Source organism: Strix uralensis, chromosome 17 (genome assembly GCF_047716275.1).
Source record: "Strix uralensis isolate ZFMK-TIS-50842 chromosome 17, bStrUra1, whole genome shotgun sequence".
Classification (NCBI taxonomy): domain Eukaryota; kingdom Metazoa; phylum Chordata; class Aves; order Strigiformes; family Strigidae; genus Strix; species Strix uralensis.
In genome coordinates, this window is record NC_133988.1 from 13281351 (window position 1) to 13305527 (window position 24177).

The 24177-nt window shown below is 39.4% G+C and overlaps 1 protein-coding gene across 1 annotated transcript in view; it reads right to left on the reverse strand.

The window, feature by feature from the left end:
- The window catches only part of TMEM132B (transmembrane protein 132B), a 256765-nt gene that overhangs the window by 58716 nt on the left and 173872 nt on the right, over positions 1-24177 (reverse strand). The window contains exon 4 of the mRNA XM_074887367.1: positions 22256-22442. Coding sequence (XP_074743468.1) covers positions 22256-22442 — 187 coding nt within the window. The remainder of the gene's footprint in view (positions 1-22255; positions 22443-24177) is intronic.

The window sequence follows — 24177 nt, forward strand, 5'->3', positions numbered from 1 at the left end:
TTGCAAAGAGAAATTAGATCACCACTACTGGACTGTTCAAATGGAATGAATATTTGCTATTCGTCTCCATTAAGGAAATTTATCTTCCTTAAAATTGGCTGTGTTAACCATTCATTCTTTACTTTTCCTCTAAAAATGGGCAGATTTCCAAATGATAATACATTTATTTCTTCTTTTGCAGTACCAATTTCAAACTGTTTACTGCTGTAAGGTGGAAAGAAGGCCAGGTCTAATGCCATATTCTTTATTGTACTGCAGCTGGTGGGGTCCTTTTGCTGCATAGTCATTGCTCCTGCTAAATGGACAGATGAATACAAGGGAAGATGCTTTTTACAGAAGACACAGCTTAAGAAAAGATAAGGTTCTCTGGCATTTTGACACATCATTTTAGCGAAGGATTGACAAAGAAGGAAAAAGCGTTGCACCTGAAGACCTTCATAAACGCAACACAGAATTCCAGCTCAAAAGTGCTTCTGGTTGAAAGCACCCCTATACAATTACCACACAGAAAAGAGCAAGCTCCCCTCACCTTCCACCTCTTATAATTTGGGGCTCTTTCCCTTCTCTTCTTACACCTTGACGTATTCAGCCACGTTCTCCCTCCCTGATGACATCTCACCTCCTCGGTGGTTGAAATGTGCTTCCACAGCACAGACGTGGGCCAGTACTTCCCACAATTTGTTTTCAAAGTATTCCTCCAGAAAGAGAGGGTCTTGCATAAATCAAATTATAAACTCTTTCATTCAAACACCACTAACTTTTTACGTCTACTTCATAAGAATACAAAGAGCAACGTAGAAAAGGAAGTTCAGCTCTGCATGTGTTGTGACCTTGCGGTAAGCTGAGGACCCAGAGATGGAACATCTCCTCCCAGCACCGCACCACTTCCCACACCGTCTCAGCACAGCTTCAACATGTTCTTCTCAGGTTTTGGATGGAAAACACTTTAGGAATAAAATCAATGGTCATGTCACAATGGAACCATGTTTATGCTTAAATCCACACCACAAATGCAAAACCTAGGTGAGAGTATGCAAAAGCTGGACCTGGGTCTGGGAACAAGAAAGTCCACATGAAGAAATCAGTGAGAACATGGTGAGTAAAGTTTCTTATTTACACTACTGAATTTGCAAATATTCTAGGCAACAGGAATGATCTGAAAATGGATAAACTGGACCTTAAAACAAAAACTGCGTTTCAATACAAACTGTGTTCCTTTGCTATCATGCAACTTCATCATTTTCGAGAAGCCCAAGAATTATTGCCAGAAGACACCTTATAACAAAAAGCAGAAAAAGATGATCAAAAGTTTCACTCCACATTCTCCTGCTTTACAGCAGGTTAGTTTTGAAGGAGAAACTTTTGTTCTTTCATGGCCAATACGACACAAAGTGGTCAACCAATGCCCAACTTCTAAAATCACAGGAACACAACAACTACATCAAACATACCTTTCTATTTGCTTTTCATTTTTTGTTAAATGACACTGACATTTAACTAACTGCACAAAGGTTACACTCTCTTAAATGCAGCAGTACCTGGCATTTTAATGCTGGTTTTCTTCCTCTTTGTTAATGAAGGCAGTGGTCGCATTGCACTGGATATGCATATCCAACGCAATCTGACAAAAGTTATTACAGAGAACAACCCAGAATAAAACTGCAACCTTACTTCTTCCTAAAGACAAAGTGTGACAGGAGTGGAAGAGAAGATGACATGCCAGTTTCCCGGCCAGGTAGTGCTGGGCTGTGTCACTGATCAGGCTGAGAAACAGCAACAGCCTGAGACAGAATCAACCTCGGACACGTTAAGCAGAAGCATTTCACGAGGCAGCCATCTGACAGCTCTGTCTCCAGGCAGCCATGGCTTGCAGCAGCTTCCTTCTCTGCAGCAGTGTTTCTGTTTTGTTTTCCTTTTTTTTCTTGGCCAAGAATCTCATAAACAGAGTTTCAATCTAAAAAGCCTCATTCCAGCATGCATTGCTATTCAGTCCAGAGGGGAATAAACCTAGAATCTGGGAAAATTAGTGCAGAGGAAAAGACTTTAGAACCCATTAAACATAGCTGTGCATAGCTGCTGTAGTCTATATTTCACCAACTTTTATGACAACTCTTCACACTTATTCTGCATGTTCTCTTGGGGAAAACAAAGCCAGAAACCCTACATTTGATTAAAAAAATAAAACATTGACATGAAAGGTGGACTGGGATATTACATATAAAGATTTTGCTATTTTTACATGTGCAGTGATATTTAGAAAGGTTGGAAATTATGTTTAGATTTTATCCATTTCTGGTCAAATGGATTGCCAGAGGATTTTTCTCACAGTGGCTGTCTGCAATTCGATGGCAGTGAATATGCAGAAAATGTGCTAGGTTCTAGGGTTTCATTCATAAACCTTCGCAAAATGAATTCAGACAAGGTGGGAGCAGTTAGCTTTTTCATGCGTGCATGATTTTCAGAGCACAACACACCTGAGAACAGACCTCCCTCCATGGCAAAGTCTCACTGAAGAGTATTTTTACAATGACAACCACCACAGCTTTGTTAGTTGTATGGCCTCTCTCTCGTTCTTGCCCCTGCAGCACAACACGAAGGGAGCTGACGTGTGACATCCAGCCGCTCCAAGGGGCTGTTGCGTGGGCAATGAGGAAAGCACCGCGCTGCTCTGCACCCGATCCTGAGCATCACACGGCCAAATGCACCGGAGCGAGACAACTCAGGTTGCCGTGCGATGTCCACACTGACAGCCCTCGGCTATTTATCAGAGACCAAAATGGTTTAGCCGTTTTGCCCTTCCAGGCTGCAGCCAAAGAATTTTGGTTTAGACCACGTGAAATTGCAGCTTGCAAGTTACTCAAGGTGGAAGCTCCTAGATGAGTTGGAAACACAGTAAACAGAGAATGTCTTTATTCACTTATTTCACAAAACTTCATGCAAAAGTCCAGGCTTTTTGTGTCTTGCAGACCAATCCTGCTAGTGATTCTCCCCTGAAATTCATGTTTGAAAAGCCACCATAATTTGGCTGCTGAGATCAGCATCAGTATTGACATCGTGTTTATCTCTCCAAGACCCGGTGTCAGTTTGAAGACAGATTTTCTTCTCACACAAAGTTTTCTGATATGCATTTCACTGATGACTAAAACTTTATATTTAATATTTTATTCACATACCCACAAGGAACAGTATGAACATTATTATAAATTGAAAAAAAATACACAATGATTAATTGAGTAGATTAACCTCCAAAACACTTGGACAGCTGTTCCAACATACTGTCTTTGAGGCCAATATGCTGAAACAGCTGTTCTTATATGTAAGGTAAAATTGTCCGCTTTGTTTTGCAATGTGAATACTCTAGGTCTAGTTCATATCTTAGTAACTTTAACATACACCTGGAGCATTGCCTTTTTTTTATAATTTGCATACATTCTTTTTGCACATGATTAGCAACTTCACCGATGTCAACTCATTTGTTCAACATATGCTCAAACCCAATGTCAAGTGGCTTTCTGTCATCTTTACATGGGATCCACATACGCTGCTGTCCGTAGCAAGATGCTTACAGAATGGATGAATGAATTTGATTATTTTTGTGTGTAGATTTACAATAGCACAAGTGTTCCTTAAATGGAAAGCATTTGCTGGTTCATGGTGCTTTCTCCACTTGTTTCCAAGGCAACTCAATACACAGACACATGCAAACACACACGTGCATGCTATTAATATTCTTTTCTGATGTGAGAGATTTCTTCATTTATCAATGAAACACTATCCAGCTTCTGTAGTAGTGAAAGCCTAAGACAAACTTCTCTCAGAGTAACTCACAACAGGAAAACATTCAAGAAACTCTTCCCTTCCATTGTACACTTAGACCACATGCTTTGGGAACTTTTTGCATCAAGATCTCCTGTCTCTTCTAGCCACATAGGGAAGGAATCCTGAGCCCACCTCGCAATGTCCTTAAGCTTTCCTTTTACAACTCAATGCTTTTAGTCAAGCTCTTCCAAAGAGAAGGAAATAATCAGGGAGGTTGGTCTGCGCATGCACGTCTCTATTTCCTCCCAAGACTACAAAGCTGACAAAAATGGTGGCACTTTGGTCTTAAGGAAAGGTATTACACCCTCAGTGAGCCGATCTGCAAAAGCTGCACAGCTGCACCTGACACTTGGCACTGGAACACGGCTGAATCTGTTCTGTGTTTCTAAATGAAACTCATTTCAGAACAAGTAAGGCCTGGGCACAAAAATGATTTGTCATGCTCAGCACTCCATGCTAAATCACATTTATACCCTCTGATTCTCAATTGTAATCCTCGTTGGAGTTCGCTTAATTGTTGTGCTTTTAAGAGCTGGGGGTCAGGTACAGACACTGAGTAATGAGTGAAAACTGCAAAGGCAAAGTAAGAGTCTGACCAATTCTGCTGTTTATCTGAGAAGTGAGATGTGACAAAGAAGGGAGGCAGCTGGAAATTGCAAGAGATGTTTTGAAAGAAAGCACTTTGAATCATTGTTGGTTTACTGTGTTTCCATCTATCCAATTTTTTTTCCTTTGCATAAGAAAAAGGCCTGCTGATTGCCATTATTGCCTGGGGGGTTTGTACTTGTCATTCCTACAGTGTTCTGTAAGTTTTCAGAGTACATTAGACTTTGGATCAGAGTTGACTCTTGCCCGTCTAAAGATCCTGTTAATCACAACAGAATGGTGGTACACACGAATCTGGTCTATCCTTAGGGGTCAAGTGCCATTTCCAAAATAAAACCCACTTTTAAAGCACACATTGGGTATCTGCAACAATGCTAAGTTAAATGGCAATGCTAACTCAGGGCAAGGCAAATTCAGGCAAAGGATCTTACTGAGATTTCTCTTATACGAGGTATGGATTTGAAGGGACATAAATGTGATTTACCTCCAAGCTTAACAGCGGGCAATTATGCTGAAGTGGGACACTACTTATGCTGAGTTCAGTTCAGTTTAGGGGCTGATGTGGAAACAGCTGTCTGCGATGTATTACATAGAGAATACTGTAGTATTCCATTAACATCAGCAGAATACCTATGTATTTCACAGCAGCAACACCAGAGAATGTAGACCTCTTTTCCATACGTCAACACATAATGCTCCTCCTCCTTTGCATAAATATTTGGAGCTGTAGTTTACACAGCTCTACTCTATCCTAAAAAACATGGAAAAATAATTCCACTTACCTGGTAGATCTGAAGTTGCATTGCGTCACCTCTTGTTTATAAATAGATTTTTAAAAAGAGCAAAATCTCTCTATGCTATGAGAAGTAGATTCAATGGGAGCTCCACTATCTTGTACTAAGAAAATAGTTTATGAATACAATTCCCTTAATTCACGCACTCCCTAAGTTTTCAAGATTGCTGCTATTAACTTGCACACCATGTAGCCTTAATGAGTTTAGGTTCAATTTATATTATATGCTTCTACTTATAAATGGTTTATAGGGGAGACTAATCAATATTTAATAGGCATTTTAAGTGTGCAACAGACATGAGTAGCATGTGTTAGAGAAGGTTATAGGCACATCAATAGAAGGGTTATAAAACACATATAAGCTCTCGCTTGTAAGTAACCGGTTGGACCAATAGGATTCTGTAACAACTTTAATAGCAGGTTATCCAATTAATAAGAGTTTTATTAATAACTAAGTCTTCGTAAACTATTTTAAGTGGACTCCTGTTATACAAGGCAGCAGTTCTGTGACGTATCCCGTCGACAAGTATTAGGGAAAAATCTGTAGGTTTGGTTTTTAAATGCCACTCTCCTCCTGTAAGCTTGAACTAATACTGTAACATTTCCAATGCAAACACCATTACAGTGTTATTCTGGGATTTGGGCATTTTATCATACATCCTTAGGGTTAAATTCTGCTCTAAGACACATAAATTTAAGTCTCACAGGAGCCACTAGAGCTGCTTGCTGTGCGTATCTGTGTGTGTAGGAGGGCACAACTTAGCCTTTTTATTTACAGAACCATTAATTAAATTACTGCAATTAAATAAATCAAATTGCATTAAGATAACATTAAGCACACAGGAAGTCAGAATCAGAGCTTGTATTAGGGTTAATGGGAGCTACACGTGGTTAGTTTTTAATGCACCTCTCTATAAATCGTACCCCAAAGGATGCAGCTTAAACCGACATACACAAAACCAAAATTTTATGCAAATATTCTTTTACACTGTCCTAGTTTTTGCATCTTTTCCAATCGTTTGTGTGGGTTTCCTGCTATTTTTCTCTTAAGGCGAGTTACCCTAAGTGAACTGGAAGAGCTTTATAAATGACAGTTTCTGATCAACTCGGAGCAGTTGAGCACCACAAAATTACTAACTTGCAGGTAGTCCACAGGGCACATGCTTCAGTAATAAATCCATTAGAGATATGATTTTCTGCTTTATTTTCAATCTAACTCTTCTCTAATTAACTGTAATAGTAATAGAGATTTCTGCAAAAAAGTCAAAGGAAGAGAAAAACCTCTTTTCTTCACTGTCACACCCACAAAACTGACAATTGGTAGCAGAGATCTGTTGTGCTCCTGCTGAGCACTGACAGACCTGCAGGCCCACGGGCTTGCCAACAGCTGTGGCCGGGCATCTGGTGAAACCGTTCCGATGTCCTCTTTCAAGCCCCAGCTCCCACCACGCAAATCTCAGCAACCACATCCCCCAGGCAGCCGGTAGCTAAGCAGGAGGTGAGATCCATCTCTGAAGAGGTTTTGCATTGCCTAGGAAACAAAGGGAATCCCCCCCAAAGTCTTGATTTTTTGCCATAGCAATAAAGGGGAAGGACTAAGGCTTCTGTTCCTTGTGCCATCAGGTACATTACAGCATGCCAGTAGACATGAACCCTCCTTAAGGAGCAGTAAAACTAGCTAGCAGAAAATCATCACTGAAATGGAAAACATTGTTACTGCATCAGACTTCTTGTAGATTCTTGCTGTATTCTGAATTTAATTTTTTTTTTTGAGAATTTTACAGCAGAATTAAAAAAAAAATGTTTGCTTTTCCACTGATCAAATTAGCATAGAACACTGTGTGCCTATATGTTCAACTGGAGAAAAACATTAAGAAGATTCAATATTTATGTAATGTTTTATGGAAGTTCAATAGAAAAATCCAATATAATTTCCCAATTAAAATCACCTGCTAGTTGACTTACATCCATTACTATTATCTCAAGCCGCTGTATACTGAATCTATTCACACAATAGCGTTATGTGAACATGCATAGGTTAAAAATTAGTAATTACTGTCTAGACAATTCACTGTTAGCTATAGCTGAGTGAATATAATGAATAATTTATTTGATTAACTTTGCATTCCTCTTCCTCTTTGTGAATTGATCATGACCACGGAAAACTTGAAAACGTTCTCATTTATCAGAATTATTTTCTGTGAATAATTCTTAACCTGAATATTTTTCCACCAAACAATACTATTTTAACTTGTGGCTTAAAATTCACTTTATGGGATATAAGCTATGGAGACCATTGGGATTTTTGTTCTTTTTTTCCTTGAGCAGATTATCACATAACTAGCAACAATGCAAAAGTGCTCTTACCAAAAAAAAAAAAAAAAACCAACCCAAGAAAAGCCAGTTTGCAGCTCGTTTTATTATATAACTTGTGTAATTTAAGAAAACAACTTATGCAACTTATAAGCAATAACTAATTCTAAATTTTAAATGAAAAATTTACAACTGAAAGTAACTGATGAATGTGAACCTTTGTGATGCTATTACTTGTTTTATAAAAGCTCAAGTATGCACGTGTTTCTGGAAATTTATCATAGTACTTCTAGCTGTGTTGTAGATCTCTAACACACTTGTTTTTACAAACTACCTGTTGCTCACTTCCTATTCACTTGAGCTGCCGCTGAACAGCATCAGTCCTTGGGAGAGCCTAGACCTGGATGGTGGGTGGGAGTTTCCAATGCAGCTAAGGTTTCATTAAAGGACATGCCTGTTAGGCAAATACCTCAGTAAAAATACTCGCATAGGCTCCTTTTAAGTCAAGCTACGGAAGTCCCCAGGTACACACACGCATTACAAACTTCTAGAAAAGTAACTGGAAGAGAGACTGGAGCCCAAGTCTCCCCCTTGCCCTAACCACCAAAGTTATACCCATTTTCTGAGTATTTGCGTAGAGTAGAAAAGGTTCAAAATGAGGGACTGAGAGCATGCTGCTCCTCACAGTCCATAAACTAGAGATGAAGTGGGAAGTACATCATCTTCGCTTTGAGTTAAAAGCCCACAGGCAAAGGGAAAAAATAAGCAATAGCTGAACTGGGGGAACACCGGAAAAATGTGTCATTTGGCTGAAATACAAACAGGTGTTTGCGTCTCTCATCACCATCCTAAGCTATGTACTCTTAAAGTCCCTGCAACATCACTACTTGACTAAAAGATATTGGCCAGCACAATGTTAAGACACATCCCCTTTTCTCTTCTCAGCACTGGCCCCACTGGAAGCTCCCGCATCCCGCCTCCTTGAAGGATGCTCTTCTGAGGTGCCGGACAGCCAGCACAGGTCTCCTGATACCGCCGGGCACCTGGGTTTCCGCTCACCACTATCACTGGGCCCCATCCTCTTGTCAACGTAACTGGGCTTAGATGCATACAACTCACTGAAAGCACACTGAAAATACCCTTCTTTAGTATCTGTAAGAGCCATGATTTGCAGAGAGGTGTCTAACAGAGTTAAACAGCAAGGTCCATTCAAAAATCCCATGAAGTGACTATCAGTAGCTCCTGGTGTCTTAATAAAATCCAGTCGTAAGATGCTCTTGAAAATCTCATCTCAAATTCTATAAACATACTTCACAGTCATAGGGCTATCGCACTTCATAGGTCTGGAGTTTTGCTTTTAACATAAATTGCTGGTCCCTAGAAACCAGATAACATTACAAGGTAAACATTTCTGATTTCTATCGGCAGAGTTAGATGAGCTGGCAATCTAGAGGCAAAAAGCTGAACAACCATTACAGCTCCCTATTCTGATACAGAATTTAATAGCATATTTTTCCCTTTGAAATTTGCTCTTCATTAGGTGAGCTTCAAAATGGAGGCTGAAACAATGAGTGTTTTTAACTCTGCAACAGATCAAATGCATTTTGACATTCATACTCTAAGGAAGAAATGACACACTAATGAGAGACAGAGATCAAATACTGTTTGTCACTTAAACCTCTAGCAACATGAAGTACCTCAAGCCTGTTAACCCATGCTTGGCACACCAAAATGCTGCAGTGTCCAAATGGCTCTGTGTTTTCTTCCTATCAAACTTTGGTTCTTGTGGCTCCTCCTCTTTCGCAGAGCCAAGCCAACACTACAGGAATTAGCTTCTTCCTGACCACAAGGAAACAACAGGAACGGGGATGAATGAAGTGCGATTTTTGCATTGTATTATCTGCTTTTGTCCTCCTACTCTTTAGTACCACCTTAGTGGGAGACTGCACAGGCAGTAAATACTGGCTGTGATCGGTGTGTAAGTCAGGGCAAGGTTCTTCCTCTGCAGCAATTGAGCAGGTTTGGCCTCTCTCCCAAGCTCCAGTACAGGAGCCACGCCAGTACTGGTCTCATGGCACTGAGGTTTTGGACAGTGGTATTCTCAGAAGCTGTGGAAAGCAAGCTGGAATGACAAGTCATTGCCATTTCAGTGCATTTACCAACCCAGAATTAGAAGGTCCCAAATATTATGCAAAACTCAATTAGCTTCTCCCTATCCTTGACCACAGATTTCAGTGTCATGCCAACACTTCATCCCTTGAAACTCCCTGGATCCATTTCTCCCCCTAGCCACAGCAGGGAATGCATTTATTACCTCTCAAATAACCTGGAATCTGCAACACCTGCTGCTCTCTGCCCTCACTCCTGCCATCCCCACGAGGGAGTGCTGTCTTCTGCCTCGGACTGATGTGAAAGAGCTCACAGACAAGTGCCAACCAATACAAAATGCAGTTTTGCCTTGCAGCTCCACAGGAGGCCGAGTTGTGAAACGGCTACTTCAAGAACTTCAGAACTGAGCAACACAGATGACAAGGCTGTCCCAAAGCACTATGTTAGAGTATCTTGATTATTTTAAAAAGCTGTAGCTTAGCATTTTCAGTAAAGCTGAGGCACCTTTGGAAGAAATTTCTTTATACACAATAGCTGCTTATAGGCTACATTACAACTTCTAAAGCTCTCTGACTGCTGCTCTGCTCCATCTTTATGATGCTATTTTAATTGAATTTAAAAAAATATAAATTACATGTAAAATAATTCCTAAGCCTAACTGGTATTGAGGCCATGTAAGTCAGAAGTAACTACATTAAGGTCAATGCCAGCTTTGAACAAGAGGTGTGTTAAATATAAATGATCATTTAAAAAGAAAAGCTTTCAGTGCAGCATGTACATAAGAAATATAGTACAGCGTCTGCTTGGCAAGAACATGGTCTGTTTGCATAAGCTAAGAACTATATGTATCACTCATACATGTATACAAAATACAAAATTAATTCCTGCAGAAGGGACTCAGCTCTCTGTACACCTTATAAATACAGGCTGACAATTAAATAGTCCTAATAAGACTTACTCTCCAGCTAGCAGAACAGCTCAAAAACAAACATAATTTTGTCCACGTGTGCCCATTATATTCATGTGCTGATTTAATTAACAGTAATTCAGTATCTCTGAGATTTCTTCTCTGTTTTAAAAATGCTGCCCTTTTGATGAGGGCTTTAGTTCAAATTACTGGCCAATCAGCTGTAGACCAAGACTAGAATGTTAAGTTAATTGGCAGTAAAACCAGAATGAGCACTCAGGAAAAAATTACAGACAAGCCAAATCATTGGGTAATTGTTAAGGAACAAGAAGAGTCTCATTTTAGGTAGACAAAGCAAAGGCTTTGTAGCTCCCTTCAGCACACTGTGTTTCCCCGGTCTGGGTCCTGTTAATGGTCTGTATTGCACACAAAATCACTTCAGGCTGGCTCAGTTCATCCCTCTCTTGCAGTCACTCTGTCAAGAGGTTCGCTGTGCCCTTATTTCCTGGCCTGCAGGAGGTCCTACCACTCTTGATAGCCTGTCAAGGGATCCCTCCATCAGCTTGCACTGAACTCCCATTGGCAAATTTTTCATAAAGATAGAAGAAGCAAACCTAAAGGAACAGAGGTAACCAAATAGCCCTCCAGAGACAGCACAGCTGTATCAGCTCAGCAGAAGAGCACCTCTTAGCATTTTCCTCTGCACATTTATTATTGGAACCACTTACTTCTAACAAGAATTTAGTGCCTGTGCATCCTTGGAGAGGGTTTTCTAAGAATAGTAACTCTCCACATGGATCAAAGAGACCCGAGATCACTCTGGCTTCAAGAACACCTGGATGTCCTCCTACCCTTGATATATGGACAGCACGTTAACTCCTTCAAATACAGCTTTATTTAGAAACACCTGACCAAAGACGCTACAGGTATTCGTCATTCAACTCTGAATTGTGTGCACTGCAGAATTCAGGCATCATTAGTCTGATCTTCAGAAAGAAGTATCTCCAGAGCATTACACTTTTAATAAGAAGGCAGGGCAGAAAGAACATGGAAGTGGCAATGCACGCAGCCTCTGTGTCAAAGAGATTAATCACAGGAGCAGACACAGCATCAACCAAGAGTGGGGGAGGACGAGGCCTGCAGCTTGCCAGGCACAGCCACATGGCGCAGGGAGGAGACGTGCAGCGTTTAAGAGCAGGAGTGGGGAGAGATGTCCCCTTTATCTCTCCACAGCAGTTGCTTGCCTGGATGGTCATAAATTAGTTCCAAGAGTGCATTTTACAGCAATGACAATGAAGAAAAGCAATGCCAGACTTACGACATTCATGGGCACGTTATCTAAAGACAGATGCCGGTGTGGGATCAGAGCAGGCGCTCCCACAGCACAGGCAATTCTGCCCCATTCCTGGTGGTGGAGAGACAGAATCTTTTTAAAGAGAAACATGGGATATAAAAAGTCAGCTTGCTATGCTGGAAGGACCTTCATTTCATGGGGTAATCATTAGCATTCATCCAAACTGCAAACAACCAGCAATATGTGATCAAATCTCTGCAATTTGGTAAGCTTCAGAGTGATTTCCAAGAGGAGGATTAGTGGAAAACGTTGCCATTAGGACTTGATCCTGAGTAGCTTGCAACAGGATCTCTGAAGCACTTGACATCAGCACTCCCTGAATATTCATTAATATTTTGGACTATGGTTGTAACAAGTATCAGCGAGTGTATCTAATTTTATGAAAGAAAATTATTGGTTCACAGTGGAATAACATGGTGCTTTTACTCAAGCAGGCATAAAACATGAGTATGAAATCCCTCATATAATCTCTTGCTATTGTCATTCAATGTTTATCATCCAACACAGTTGAATACAATTCTTATCTTTGATGGATGTGGCACACAATAGCTGTTTTCTTGAGTGCGTCATAAATATTAATAGTATTCACAGAGCTTCTTAAAATTTGTCATGTCACATTGCTTTCATGGAAACACTCAAAACGCCATTATTTTTGTCCCACAAATAGCAAATTCTCTTTTGGTTTCTTTCTTTTTTACTCTCAAAATTAAATGGTAGAGTATGTTTAACTGAGCAGAGGAAAAAAAGGATAATGGTTCACACTGAGCAATTCCAAAAGCTAGTTCAGATGCCCAGAATGAGACTGAAAGAGAAAAAATGTGGTATCCTTTGGAAAATACAGTCCAGTTAAAATTGAAACACTTCATGAAATTGAGGAGATTTGGCTGGAATTTCATTTTCAGAACAACACTGAGAAAGAAGGCTGACGTTATCAAAATGGTCCTACTCTGCCATATTCAGAATGGGACATTTTCACTTAAGAAAAAAAAGCTTTTTTTTCAAAATTGAATATTTCCACATTATTTAATCAAGTTTAATCAAACACCTCAGTTCTACAAGGAAAAATGTTTTTCTGCTGTTAAACCATTTTGATCAATCCAAAACAGCTTTTCTGAATGTCTGTTCACAAAGCAAGTTGAAATTTCCTGGCTTTGTTCAGTCAGAGTGAAGCCCATGTGGGCATTCCTCATGACGTGCACTCCCCACACACTTCTATTCCAGCGTATTTCAGAGCCAAAGTCTTCCTCTGGATCAAACTTAATAAAATCTTCAGTGGTTTGTACTTTGGCTGGTATGTCTCAAGAAATCTTTTAAAATTTCATCTTTCTCCATAAAATTCACCCTGTGGTTGTCAGAACAGCCTTACAAAACAAAACCATTTAATTCCTATGACAATTAATTTGAAGATGGTAATAATTGAAGAAGATACTATCTCTGCTAGAGAAACATAAAACACTTGCTATAGGCATGGGAAATATAATAATACAAAAGAAGAATTTCTTTTTTCTTATCCTGTACTCTCTCCACAGTAGTTAATTTGCTTTGACTTTAAAATCAATTCTTTCGGTGTGGGGTTTTAGGGAAGCTCAAGGCTTTAATCCTGCTCCCATTAATTAATGTTAAAAATCACACTGAAATCTGAGATCTGGGAGTCATAGATTCCAGTTTTATTTTAATAAAATCTTGATAATCCCTGATATTTCTAGGATGAAGATCTACTCTATTTTGAATTTACTTTTAAATAGTTTTCCCATGAAATGGTGAATTTTGTGAATGACAAAATCATGTTCTGCGCAGTTCACTTTGCATGAAAAGTAAAACAGAGATGCACTGTATAATTTAAAGGGAACTGGAAGGCAAAAGGTCAAAATGATTTCAACTAAGAAATATGCATTAAGTGCAGTGGATAAACACATATGGGACATTTTGCACATAAATACATTTTAACCAACCTCTAAAAAATATGTAAGTCATCTGGGTTTGCTAGAAATGACTGATCCTATTCTGGTATTTTTGACACTCCAGGATTAAGTGTTCTGGAATTTTAGAACTGAGCCCAGAGAGAATGAAGAAAAGAGGCTGCTAATGCTTGACATTTTCTTATTTTAGTTTAAGGTGAAGGTAAGCTTCCTTCTAAGTCTGGGTCAATTTCCATCTTGGCATGAATGTGCTCCTTTAATTGGTGTCTGAATGTAAGCTATACTGCCATTAGCAAAAATTATTTCTCTAGGAAAAATAAACTCTGTAAAGGTTTTCTTTATTTTTAAACACTCCCTTTTTGTCAGTTGGATTCAACGGTATTTTATGTAGGAACACGGACACTCAAATTCACATTACTTCAGACATATTTTAGCTTGTACTGAATTAAAATGAATGCACAGAAGAAATCTTTTCCCCAAAGAAGGGCACAAGAATCGTCATGAACGAAAGCCATGGCAGAATCTGAATAATGGAACAGAGCGTAATCTCAGCAGACTCGTTCGCAGGCAAAAGCTACAAAAGAAGAGAAGTAGTACCAGGAAACACATGATTTCTGAACTGTAGAATGACTGCTTATTTGACTAGAGGGTCACACAGGCATCACTCAGCATGGAGAACCACCGCAGACCATGGCTGGAGGTGGCTGCATGCAGATCTGCCTTGAGTTTGTGCCATGGCATCAGCTTGCTTGAGGGCTTACATATGGAGACTGCTGCTCTCCAGGCATGTGACAACATTCCCAGCACAATCTAGGCACCCGAGTCCTGCCTCTTTTATGCAGGGCAGACAAAACCAAATGTTTTAGAGAGGGTTTTTTTATTTAGTCAATCATTTTGGGAAAATCTTTCCACAAATATATTTTACATTTTTAATCAAACCTTTAAGCTGGAAAGGGATGCAGCCCCTCCTGGGAAGATATATCGGAATATGACAGAGGTGGACTCTACATGAATAAGAAAGCAAGACCATGCCATCTCCTCTGCAAATGAGGATTTGGTGGCATTCATCCCAAACTGCATTTACCCTCCTATTCCTCACTGGATACTCTGCAGTCAAAGCTAGCAGTACATTAAAAAACCCCAAACAAACAAACAAAAACCCCTCACCCTGCATTCCTGCTTTTTCTAAAACAAATAAGCAAAGTGTTGCGCTCAGCAATCCCCTTTCAGCCTGAGTTATAGAAATGGGCATCTTTAAGGACGGTTTTTCCGGGTGTTCTTGTCAGTATGTTTGCTAGCAGCAACTGGAGATGCTATTATTCACCCTCTCATTTAAAAGAAAACTCACTAGAGTATATACAGCCATCTGTGGTTCTAAGTGAGTCACAACATTAGTAAACCATTAGTCAACCAATAGCTTACATTTTTGGGGAGGAAACAAGACTTCTGAAGACACAGATTAAATACTTGTAGAATATACAGAGATGTTTCAGGCTGAGGGGCTCAGAGCACTGGTGAAATATTGATTGTTGCATTTGAAGAACACTTTAGAATAATGACAGTCTGGGAATTACAATTCTATTACTATACAGAAAGGATCTGTAGCACATATATCTAAGACACCAATGCTGCCAGTCACAGACCAAGCCATCGTTTTCCTAGCTAAGAAGAGAATGCTAGATATTTGTCTATTATTAAACCTATTGTTCCTCAAGCCTTCAGCCTCAGTTGGAGCCTTCTTATAAAAACCAGTTAAAATACATCTCTTCAGTGTCTTGGTTTTTACTTTGACTAAATTCGTGGTTGCCTAGAAACTCTCTAAAAGACCTGGATTTTTTTTTTTTTTTTTAATTTTTCCTCAACTGTTAGTTAGACAACAGATTAATCCAATCACATTTATTTGTGACAGAAACCTGGATAACAGGCTCAAAGCTGGTGAAGTGTTTGTTTCTTGTACCCCAGGAGTGTCAGACTTCACTGACTACCTTGCTACCAGCAACTTTCCACATCTATGGAGATTGCAGGTTATGTCTATTTAGATCAAGAGAGATAACTGTGAATTGTATCACCACTGGATGGAACTGATTTATCTGTGCTATCAATTTCTATAATTAGCAGGACATACACTTCCACTTTGCGAGATTATTATATCACGAGATTATTATATTAAGACAAATCAAGGCGCCTACTTTAGATTCAACTTTACAATGTTCTGACAGATCTGCTGGATGCCTAAAACACACCTTCTGATGCATTAGATATCAACCAGATTCACAACTTGCATCCTACTTCAATGCCATAAAACTTATTTTAAAATAATCACCTGCAGTGTTTATAGTTAGCAATTGTACTATCAGAAGGAAATTTTTTTTCCTGATATTGAGTAACGTAACAAAATAGTGGAACAAAAAAGAGCTTCAAATGTTCCACTTCCTCACCATGACCTGTTATTCTATTCAACATGATGATAATAGATCACCTTTCTACTTTTTGGGACATTAGTTCCCCATGTTAACCTGTACACCAGATGTTGGAAGAATTGATTATCAGAGACATTTATTGTCAAAAAGAAAACAAGATAAGCCTCACAGAACCAACTCAGCTGACATTTTCATCTGCCACTCAGTGCATCGTGGAATGTTAAACTGAACAGTCGGACCCAGATCCTCCAAGGTATTTAGGGACGTGTTTGTATCTTGCAAGAGGACAGTGCAGTAATGCTCAAGCTAGAAGCCTGCATGTTATCTCCAAATTAGCCACCTCAGCACAGTGTTTAGTCTCATTCATTTTCTATTGGCAAAATTTCTCAACAGTTTTTTATCTTAAAAGCTTATGACAAAAACTTAGATAAAACTAAATATTCCTTCCACTCTCCTCCAAAGAAACCTCGAGGAGTCAAATATTCTGGCTTCTAAATAGGCTTCAAATTAAGGGAGTAATCCTCCCATCCATGCATTTTTACCTGAATTAAATCAGCTTAAATAGTTATGCACAGCTTTAGGTGATAAAACAGCATTTACATTCTTCAAAGCCACTCATCTGTGCTGTCATTAGTTCTTGACGGTATAAGTCCTACCTCTTTTCGAACCAAAACAGTTTTTAGAGATAATAAGCAAGAGCATTGTAGGATTTTTTTTAAGTGTTTTAAAAGGTACCTTTAGGAATACGAAAAGTGACTTACAAATCATTCAAAATCATTCAGAAACAGGTAAAACTGAATAAGAGTGACTTAATTTCCATGTAATTTTCCATTCTCTTCGAGCTTGTTTTGTTCAGGTGTGATTAATTAATGTCTGTAAAGTGTTCTGAAAATATAAAACACTACATAAATACTAAATAATAATAGAGTATTTAAGGAAAAAATAATTTGTTAATCTGCATGGAGCTTCAGGAATTAGCATTTATTTATTTTCCTTGTGTAAACGGGCCCATCCAATCCCTTTTGGCTATCAGAAAATGCTCTAGCAGTTAAGGACAACACATCTTCATGTATTTTATGTGTCACAGTTCACAGAAAATGAATTTAGAATGACCTGCGAAGTTATACTTATAGAGGAATACACACGTATAGATGGTTTCATTCATTTTCAAATCCACTGTCCCTCCTCACAGGAACCTAGCTGCAGAGGTTCCAGTATTAAAAGAGCAGCATCCTGAAGGATTTCAGAGGTTGCTACATTTTGAACTTTGTGTTCTCTCAGCCTGTTGTCCAAAGAACTTAGAATTTCACTGACCACTACTAAAGCAGTGTGAAAAAAAGCAACTAAGAAAGAATCTGTATTTCCTACATATTTATATCTGGGTATCTTATGACTATTTGTCTCAATACATATATTATTATACCTCTACAGTTATACAACAGGACAATTATGCATATATCCAATTTTCATACTCAGAAGGGGTGAATTTCCCAACCTAGCCTCATCTACAGAAACAAAACCTTCCAGGAACAAAAGGCAGGCTATAGGTATAAGCACTTTGGGAGCTCAGTTACTTTATAAAACAAAGGCTAGGTAGGACAGGCATGTGAGGCCCAGAATCCTGTCTGATCATCTCAGCATAAGTCACATTGAGTACTAGACAAAATAAACAATCTGTTTCTAAAATGGTGTAAAATGCACACAGCAATACCATCTGGGATCAGATCGTAGGTGAGGCTGGAAACCGTGCCAGTGAGACTGTAAGCGCTTTGCACTCTGAATTGATTTTTGAACTGGTGCTCTAGTCACCCGCTAAGAGGTAATAAGGCCAAGTTTTTGGACTAAACAAAAACTGTGTGTTTTGTTTGGTTTGGGGAGGAAGGGGCGGGGGGGGGGGGGGGCACAGGCTGAAAGATACAGTCTACCCTCTTAAGTCCTTTCACCTCTCGAAACATTCCCCAAGTGAGACCTAATGTGTCTTCCCATATGACTTTGGCTGTACGCACGGGACTTGGTCCCTTCCTTTTCCACACTTTTCAGCAGCTGGGCATGATGGAAATGACAGTACAGCTTAACGAGAGCATTCCCCACTATGTTCCTCTATAATAAGTGCTATAGGACTGAAGCCTCTCCACAGGCATCTGATTTACAAGCAGAGCTGCAAGAACAACTCCACAAAGAAAGCCAGCCCTTACAGCAGCAGTAGGGTTATCACAGCTGTCATCCAAATCAGCTCCTGAGAAGTGTAGGCTGCATGCAATTGTGATCACTCATCTTGATATTTTCTCTTTTCTTTGCCATGTCAGCTAGGGGTGGTCTGCATTCCCACGGCGTCCTCTCTGTGCACCTTCCCACTGTGCACAGAGTCTACGTTGCTCACCCAGAAGTAGAGATAAGACTTTCAGAAAGCAAATCCTAAATTACTGGACTGTGCTGTTTCCATCTGGATGTAGTTCCCATGGAAATCCCAACTGTCTGGCCCTGTGCAGTTGAAACTGGATGTTTCAATTAGAAGGAGCTCAAGGATTTGGGGAGAGCTGTCAGATGATGCAGAAAGCAGGCTCTTTCAATATGAAATTTTGTTTTATTTTCTCTCATTAGTGCAAACGTTTTATTTATGTACATATTTTAAATGCACTGAATTTGGCCATAAATAACACTGAGATTATTATATGGAGGATCATTCAAACTAAAATGGGTAGTTTGGGAGGAATTTCCAATATTTCAAGATTGTATTTTAGTCCTCTTTCAAAAAATATGCAAACCCCCTAAGAATCCCACAGTATTTTTAGTTATCATACAGAAGGAAGAACAGTTGGGTTTGCTACACTAAGTATTTCTACTTTCTCACAAGCTAACAAGTTTCCAGTTACTTCCTAATGTCCCTATCAAGGCTTAAAAATCTCTGTTCCTTTTTAGTCACAGCATATAGGCATTGCAGTTTACCACAACGTTCGTTCACTGAGCTACGTCGGACACAACCTCATCTCAGGAGGCTAAGAGCAGGCACAGAGCACAGCTGATGGGTGCTACCCTGGCCAGGATTCCACCTGTAGGCTCTCCCTGGTCCTGCTTCCTTCTGTGCATCTCAAAACAGTGCTTATTAATGTGCTGCTGATTTGATAGCAAAGGACTATCCAGAAATAATATGCAATATCAATTCATTACAGCAAGATTGTCTGCTAATAAGGAGCTATTTCTTGCTACATAATGTGCAAAAATCAGCTGTATCCTCACTTATAAAAACCCAAAAGCAAAAAAGCAACAAAAAAAATGCCTTTCAAGCTTGCTACCAAACGTAAATGTTAAGAACATGAGATTTGATGTTAAGGGCTTCATAAACTCACTAAAGCAAAAAATCAGCTCTTTTCATCAGGCTATTATTCAAATGTTACAATGCAGTCTCCCATATCTTTATCTACAAAAAATAAGGCAAGCTAGTAATGAGAAAAATATCCCCACCGCTATCTCCAGAGTCACCACAATGCAATGACAGAAAAAAATTATCTGGGGGCTCTTTCGATTTTCTCCTGTTTAAGAAAGTAGCATGGAAAACAAAGATGAACTCATGACCAACCGCAGCAACAAAACAGCAATATTCCAAACCATATGGAAGAGGATGTCTTTTTATTGAAAGAACCAAGTGACCTACAGAAAGATATCCACACATTAAAGTTCACTTTTGTTTTGCAGGATTTCACAGCTAATTTCTCCTCCACTAAGCTCTTACTGAATCCACCTCAGTGTCTTCTTACTGGAAAGAAATTTTTCCTCTTTTTGACACTGATCTGCACCTCTTCATTCAAATGCTGGTGTCGCTACTACTGAAACACCATGAGGTTTTGGTAATCCCATCAAAACATTCACTCCTGCAAATCAAGGACTGAATGTTTTGCTCCAATCTTATACTCTCCAATGAATTCTGTTTTCATCTATAAATATTCAATGTTTACCATGAAAGAGTGGATACACTGAAAAGGAACAGCAAGTAATTTATGTTCAGTGTAATAGCAAAGGCATGGAAACGCACTGGTTTCTGGACCCTTTTGTGATGCTCTTCTGAGAGACCACGGCCCATGAGATGACAAAACTCTCCTTTACAGATACCACCTGCACTCAGAGGGAAACTGCCTTACCAACGAGCCAGGCAAATCCTGAAGAGGAATAAACGTTAAAATGCATTTAGTTCAGTCAGGAACTCTGGGCCTCGGAAACATGTTTCTCTGAACAACACAGGATGATGCATAGAGCAATTATTTTTTGCTCCTGATTGGGCAATGCAGCGCCAGAACCTGCACCGGTTAGTGCCTGTGAAGTGAAGCAGGACTACAAACTGGCAAACATAAGGGAAAGAAATACAAATACCTGCTGTTGTTCCTGCCATAGCTGTCATCAACTCTCCTATCAGCCTTAGGCCAAGACAGTCAAGGATGCTCACATGCAACAGCAAAATAATAGCCCACAAGATACCCATTTAATGACTAAGGTCATAAATTCACAAAATAAGCATTTGCCTTTACTCCACAGTTAGTTTACAATGACAAAGTGTCAGAGACTAGATTAGCTCCAATTTGAATTCAGATTCAGCCTCAGATTTGGTCCAAGGACATTTAGAGAGAGCTGAAGTGGCCAACATCTGCCATAACTGCAAAGAGATGAAGTAAAACCCTGGCAAAACCCTGGCAGAGGCAGCAGCAAAGCTCTGATCCAACATTCACAATGGGCTTTTGGGTTGGATTCGCTTTTCTTTTATATCTGCGGTGCTCCGCAAGGCGTAAACTCAATGCTGTCCATTTGAAACGGGCAATGCTATGTGCAAGACTGTTCATGCACCACATTCTGTCATTATTATATCTGATTCACCATTACTACTTGATAACATTCCATCCACACAATTTTGTTTCATCTACTACACGCTTAAAAAAAAAAAAAAAAAAAAGCACTAGAAGACAATTCTCTATTGACTTTTCTGCATATAATTTCTCCTCTATCACTGGGCTGCCAGTAAGCATAGACTTTGGCAGTAGGAACTGGAAATTAAATTTAGGGTCTTGTCTACCTTTACAAGCATCTTTCCTTGCTACTGGCCTAGTAGGAGAAGCTAGCGGTCATCCAGAGGAAAACACCAATATTTGTTGGTTGTATGGTGTAATAGAAAGAAAACCAGCACAGACCAACTCAGAAAGGAAGGGCAAACGTTCATGAGGAGGTAAACAAAAATTACTGGAGTATTCTTAAGGGAACTGGTGTAACATCCAGGCTCTCTGGCTGTTTCTCTAGTTTTGCAACAAAATATCCTCACTGAAATCACTGGTCCTGGTAAGCTTAAAGCTCTAGTACTAAGAAGTCCATCAGGCCCAAACGTAGGCCAAAGGTCCCTCCTCGAAAAAGTGCATTTGATTTTAAAAGGAGATATTTGCATTTTTTAAATAAACCATCAGCTTCAAGTTTTCTGCACACGTACACCTTAAACCTGCCTTGAAAATATGGCCGACACCTACATCTTCAGAAAGTATTTTGTCCTTTCTCTGTAACTCAAAATGGACCTTTTATTAAATTGACACTTTGCAGCTCACTAGACTATGTGTCTCTTTGGGGAAAAGCAAATCAGAAAACAGTCCAGTTGTTTGGTTTAGCAATGAAGTTTCCCACACATGCATGCTAATTTATTTCATTGAAAATGTCCCAACTAATTGCAACATTTACCCTTAGAGCACATGCATGGCAGTCACATTAATACACCAGAAGACAATGGCTCCAAAGGAGCTATTACCATGAACCAGGCCAATAATCCACAAACAGTAAAGGATTTTCACAAAAGACTCAAATGGTTTCCAAGGAGCCATTATGGGCATATCAGGTAAATAAAATATTATTGAAATGTATTTTTTGCATTTAAATCACTTGCAGCAGGTGCATAGGAAGTAGCATATAATAAAATGGCTCACATTCCCTTGAATACTAATGAGAATCAACGGAAACATTTAGCAAAAAGAAGCAGCAGCAGGTTCTTACCATCGCAAGAGGAACAATTCCCACAAACATTGTTCGGCTGACAAAGATCTCGGAGACCACCAGTTCACTCACAGAGTCATCTCGAGGGTATTCCACCTGCCAGGTAATTTGCTGGGCTCCTGCCAGGCTGCTAGTGTTGTCAATCTCAAAGTCCATCTGCAGGATCTCGTAGGAGGACATGTTTGCTCTGAAGGAAAAAAAAAAAAAAAAAAAAAAAGTTCCCACAACATCAGTAGGACGTTAATAACAGAAAGATATGTTTTGATTTCTCTTTTCTATTCACCAGAAGATTCAGCATTAAATTCAACATACAGGCTTGAAGACACCGACAGAAACCTAAATCAAACTACACACTGGGCAACAGCTACACTTTACAGATAAGGTGATACTGTATCTTTTAGTTTCCAGAAGTGGAGGCATTTTTTCCATTAAACTCAGTCATTTGTTCTCCACAATCACCACGAACTTACAGAATAAGCCCCAAACCCTGGGAACTGCATTGCACAGATGTTGCTTAATTATTTAATATAGCATTATTATAATTTTGTTCTGCAAATATTGATGCTCCAAAACAACAGAATACTTGGCCATTCCTCATGCTGTATCAGAAATGAGCTCTTGGGGGGTGGGGAAGTCTTTCAAACCAAAATTTGTCTTTATCTTGGTGCAAAAATGGATTCACAGAAATTATACATGACAAAAACTGGGGGGTAGGTTATCCTTATTTTCAATTCATGAAAACATTCTTCTCATCCGTGGTGCAGACTTGTAATTATACGGTGATTATTTTATATTTCTCACCTGGAAATAAAAGTTTAAAGGTACAGAAACAGATGTAAATGCATAGCATTCAGAACTGTATTTAAAAATTACTTCTGCTTCTTTTGTTAACAACAACACTTAGCACTCTCCTCTGGTCAAACACTATGTAAATATTAATAATTAATCCTCAGGTTAGAAAGACAGATCTTATCTTCATGTTACAAAGAAGAAAACAGACACCAAGACTTAACCAACGGCACTCGGCATATCCACAGCAGGGACCTACTTAGAAAATAGATCTTTGCTCATCCAGTGCTTTACTTCCACAAAAATTAAGGTACTTTACAAAGCAGCACACAAGTTCCTGCCCCAATTTCCCAGACACCTGCAGTGTGGAGACCTGATGCAGCTTACAAAACACAGAGGCAGGATGGAAAGGCAGCTAACCTGACTGCAGACCCACCTGCTTAATCGTATTTTGTTGAAAAGACAACCAATGTTACCAGCATTACTGAAGTTTCAGGGTATGTGCTCATAAAGTCGGTTAAAACATGAATTTGCAGCACGCTAGGCCATCTGTAACAACTCGAATATGCTCTTACTGTGAGCATGAGCTAGTTCCCAATCTAGGGATGTGTCCTGGGCAGGCAGGCACCCTCAGTAATGACCTGTCCTCTGTAATTTCACCCTCTTCCTGTCCCACAGCACATTATTTGTGTGCCCTTACCCTAAAGTAGTGGCTCCAAGAGCTGTGTTCATGGAAAGTTTCAGCCTACTACTACAAAGAGCAGAGACTTACAAACAAAGACTTAAACATCCTTTTCTTTCTCCCAACTGCACAGAGGTAGAATCTGGTTTTGCCATATGTTTTTGAAGGCACATTGTAAAGGAAAAAAATCTGAACAAGAATTATTGATTTTTATGTTTTCTTTCTGACAACAAACAACACAAACATATGCTTCAATGCCTGGAGGATAAATATTTTCCATGCTGACAGAAGATAATATCCACCTCCAGGCAAAACCAGAAGCTATTAAGGCATCTTTTGGGTGACCAACCAGACAATCAGCAAAAACCTTTTGAGGCTAATATTATTACACAATACTAGGGATGTAATTAAACCATTTCTGTTAAAAAAATAACCACTGTGGGCACCACAA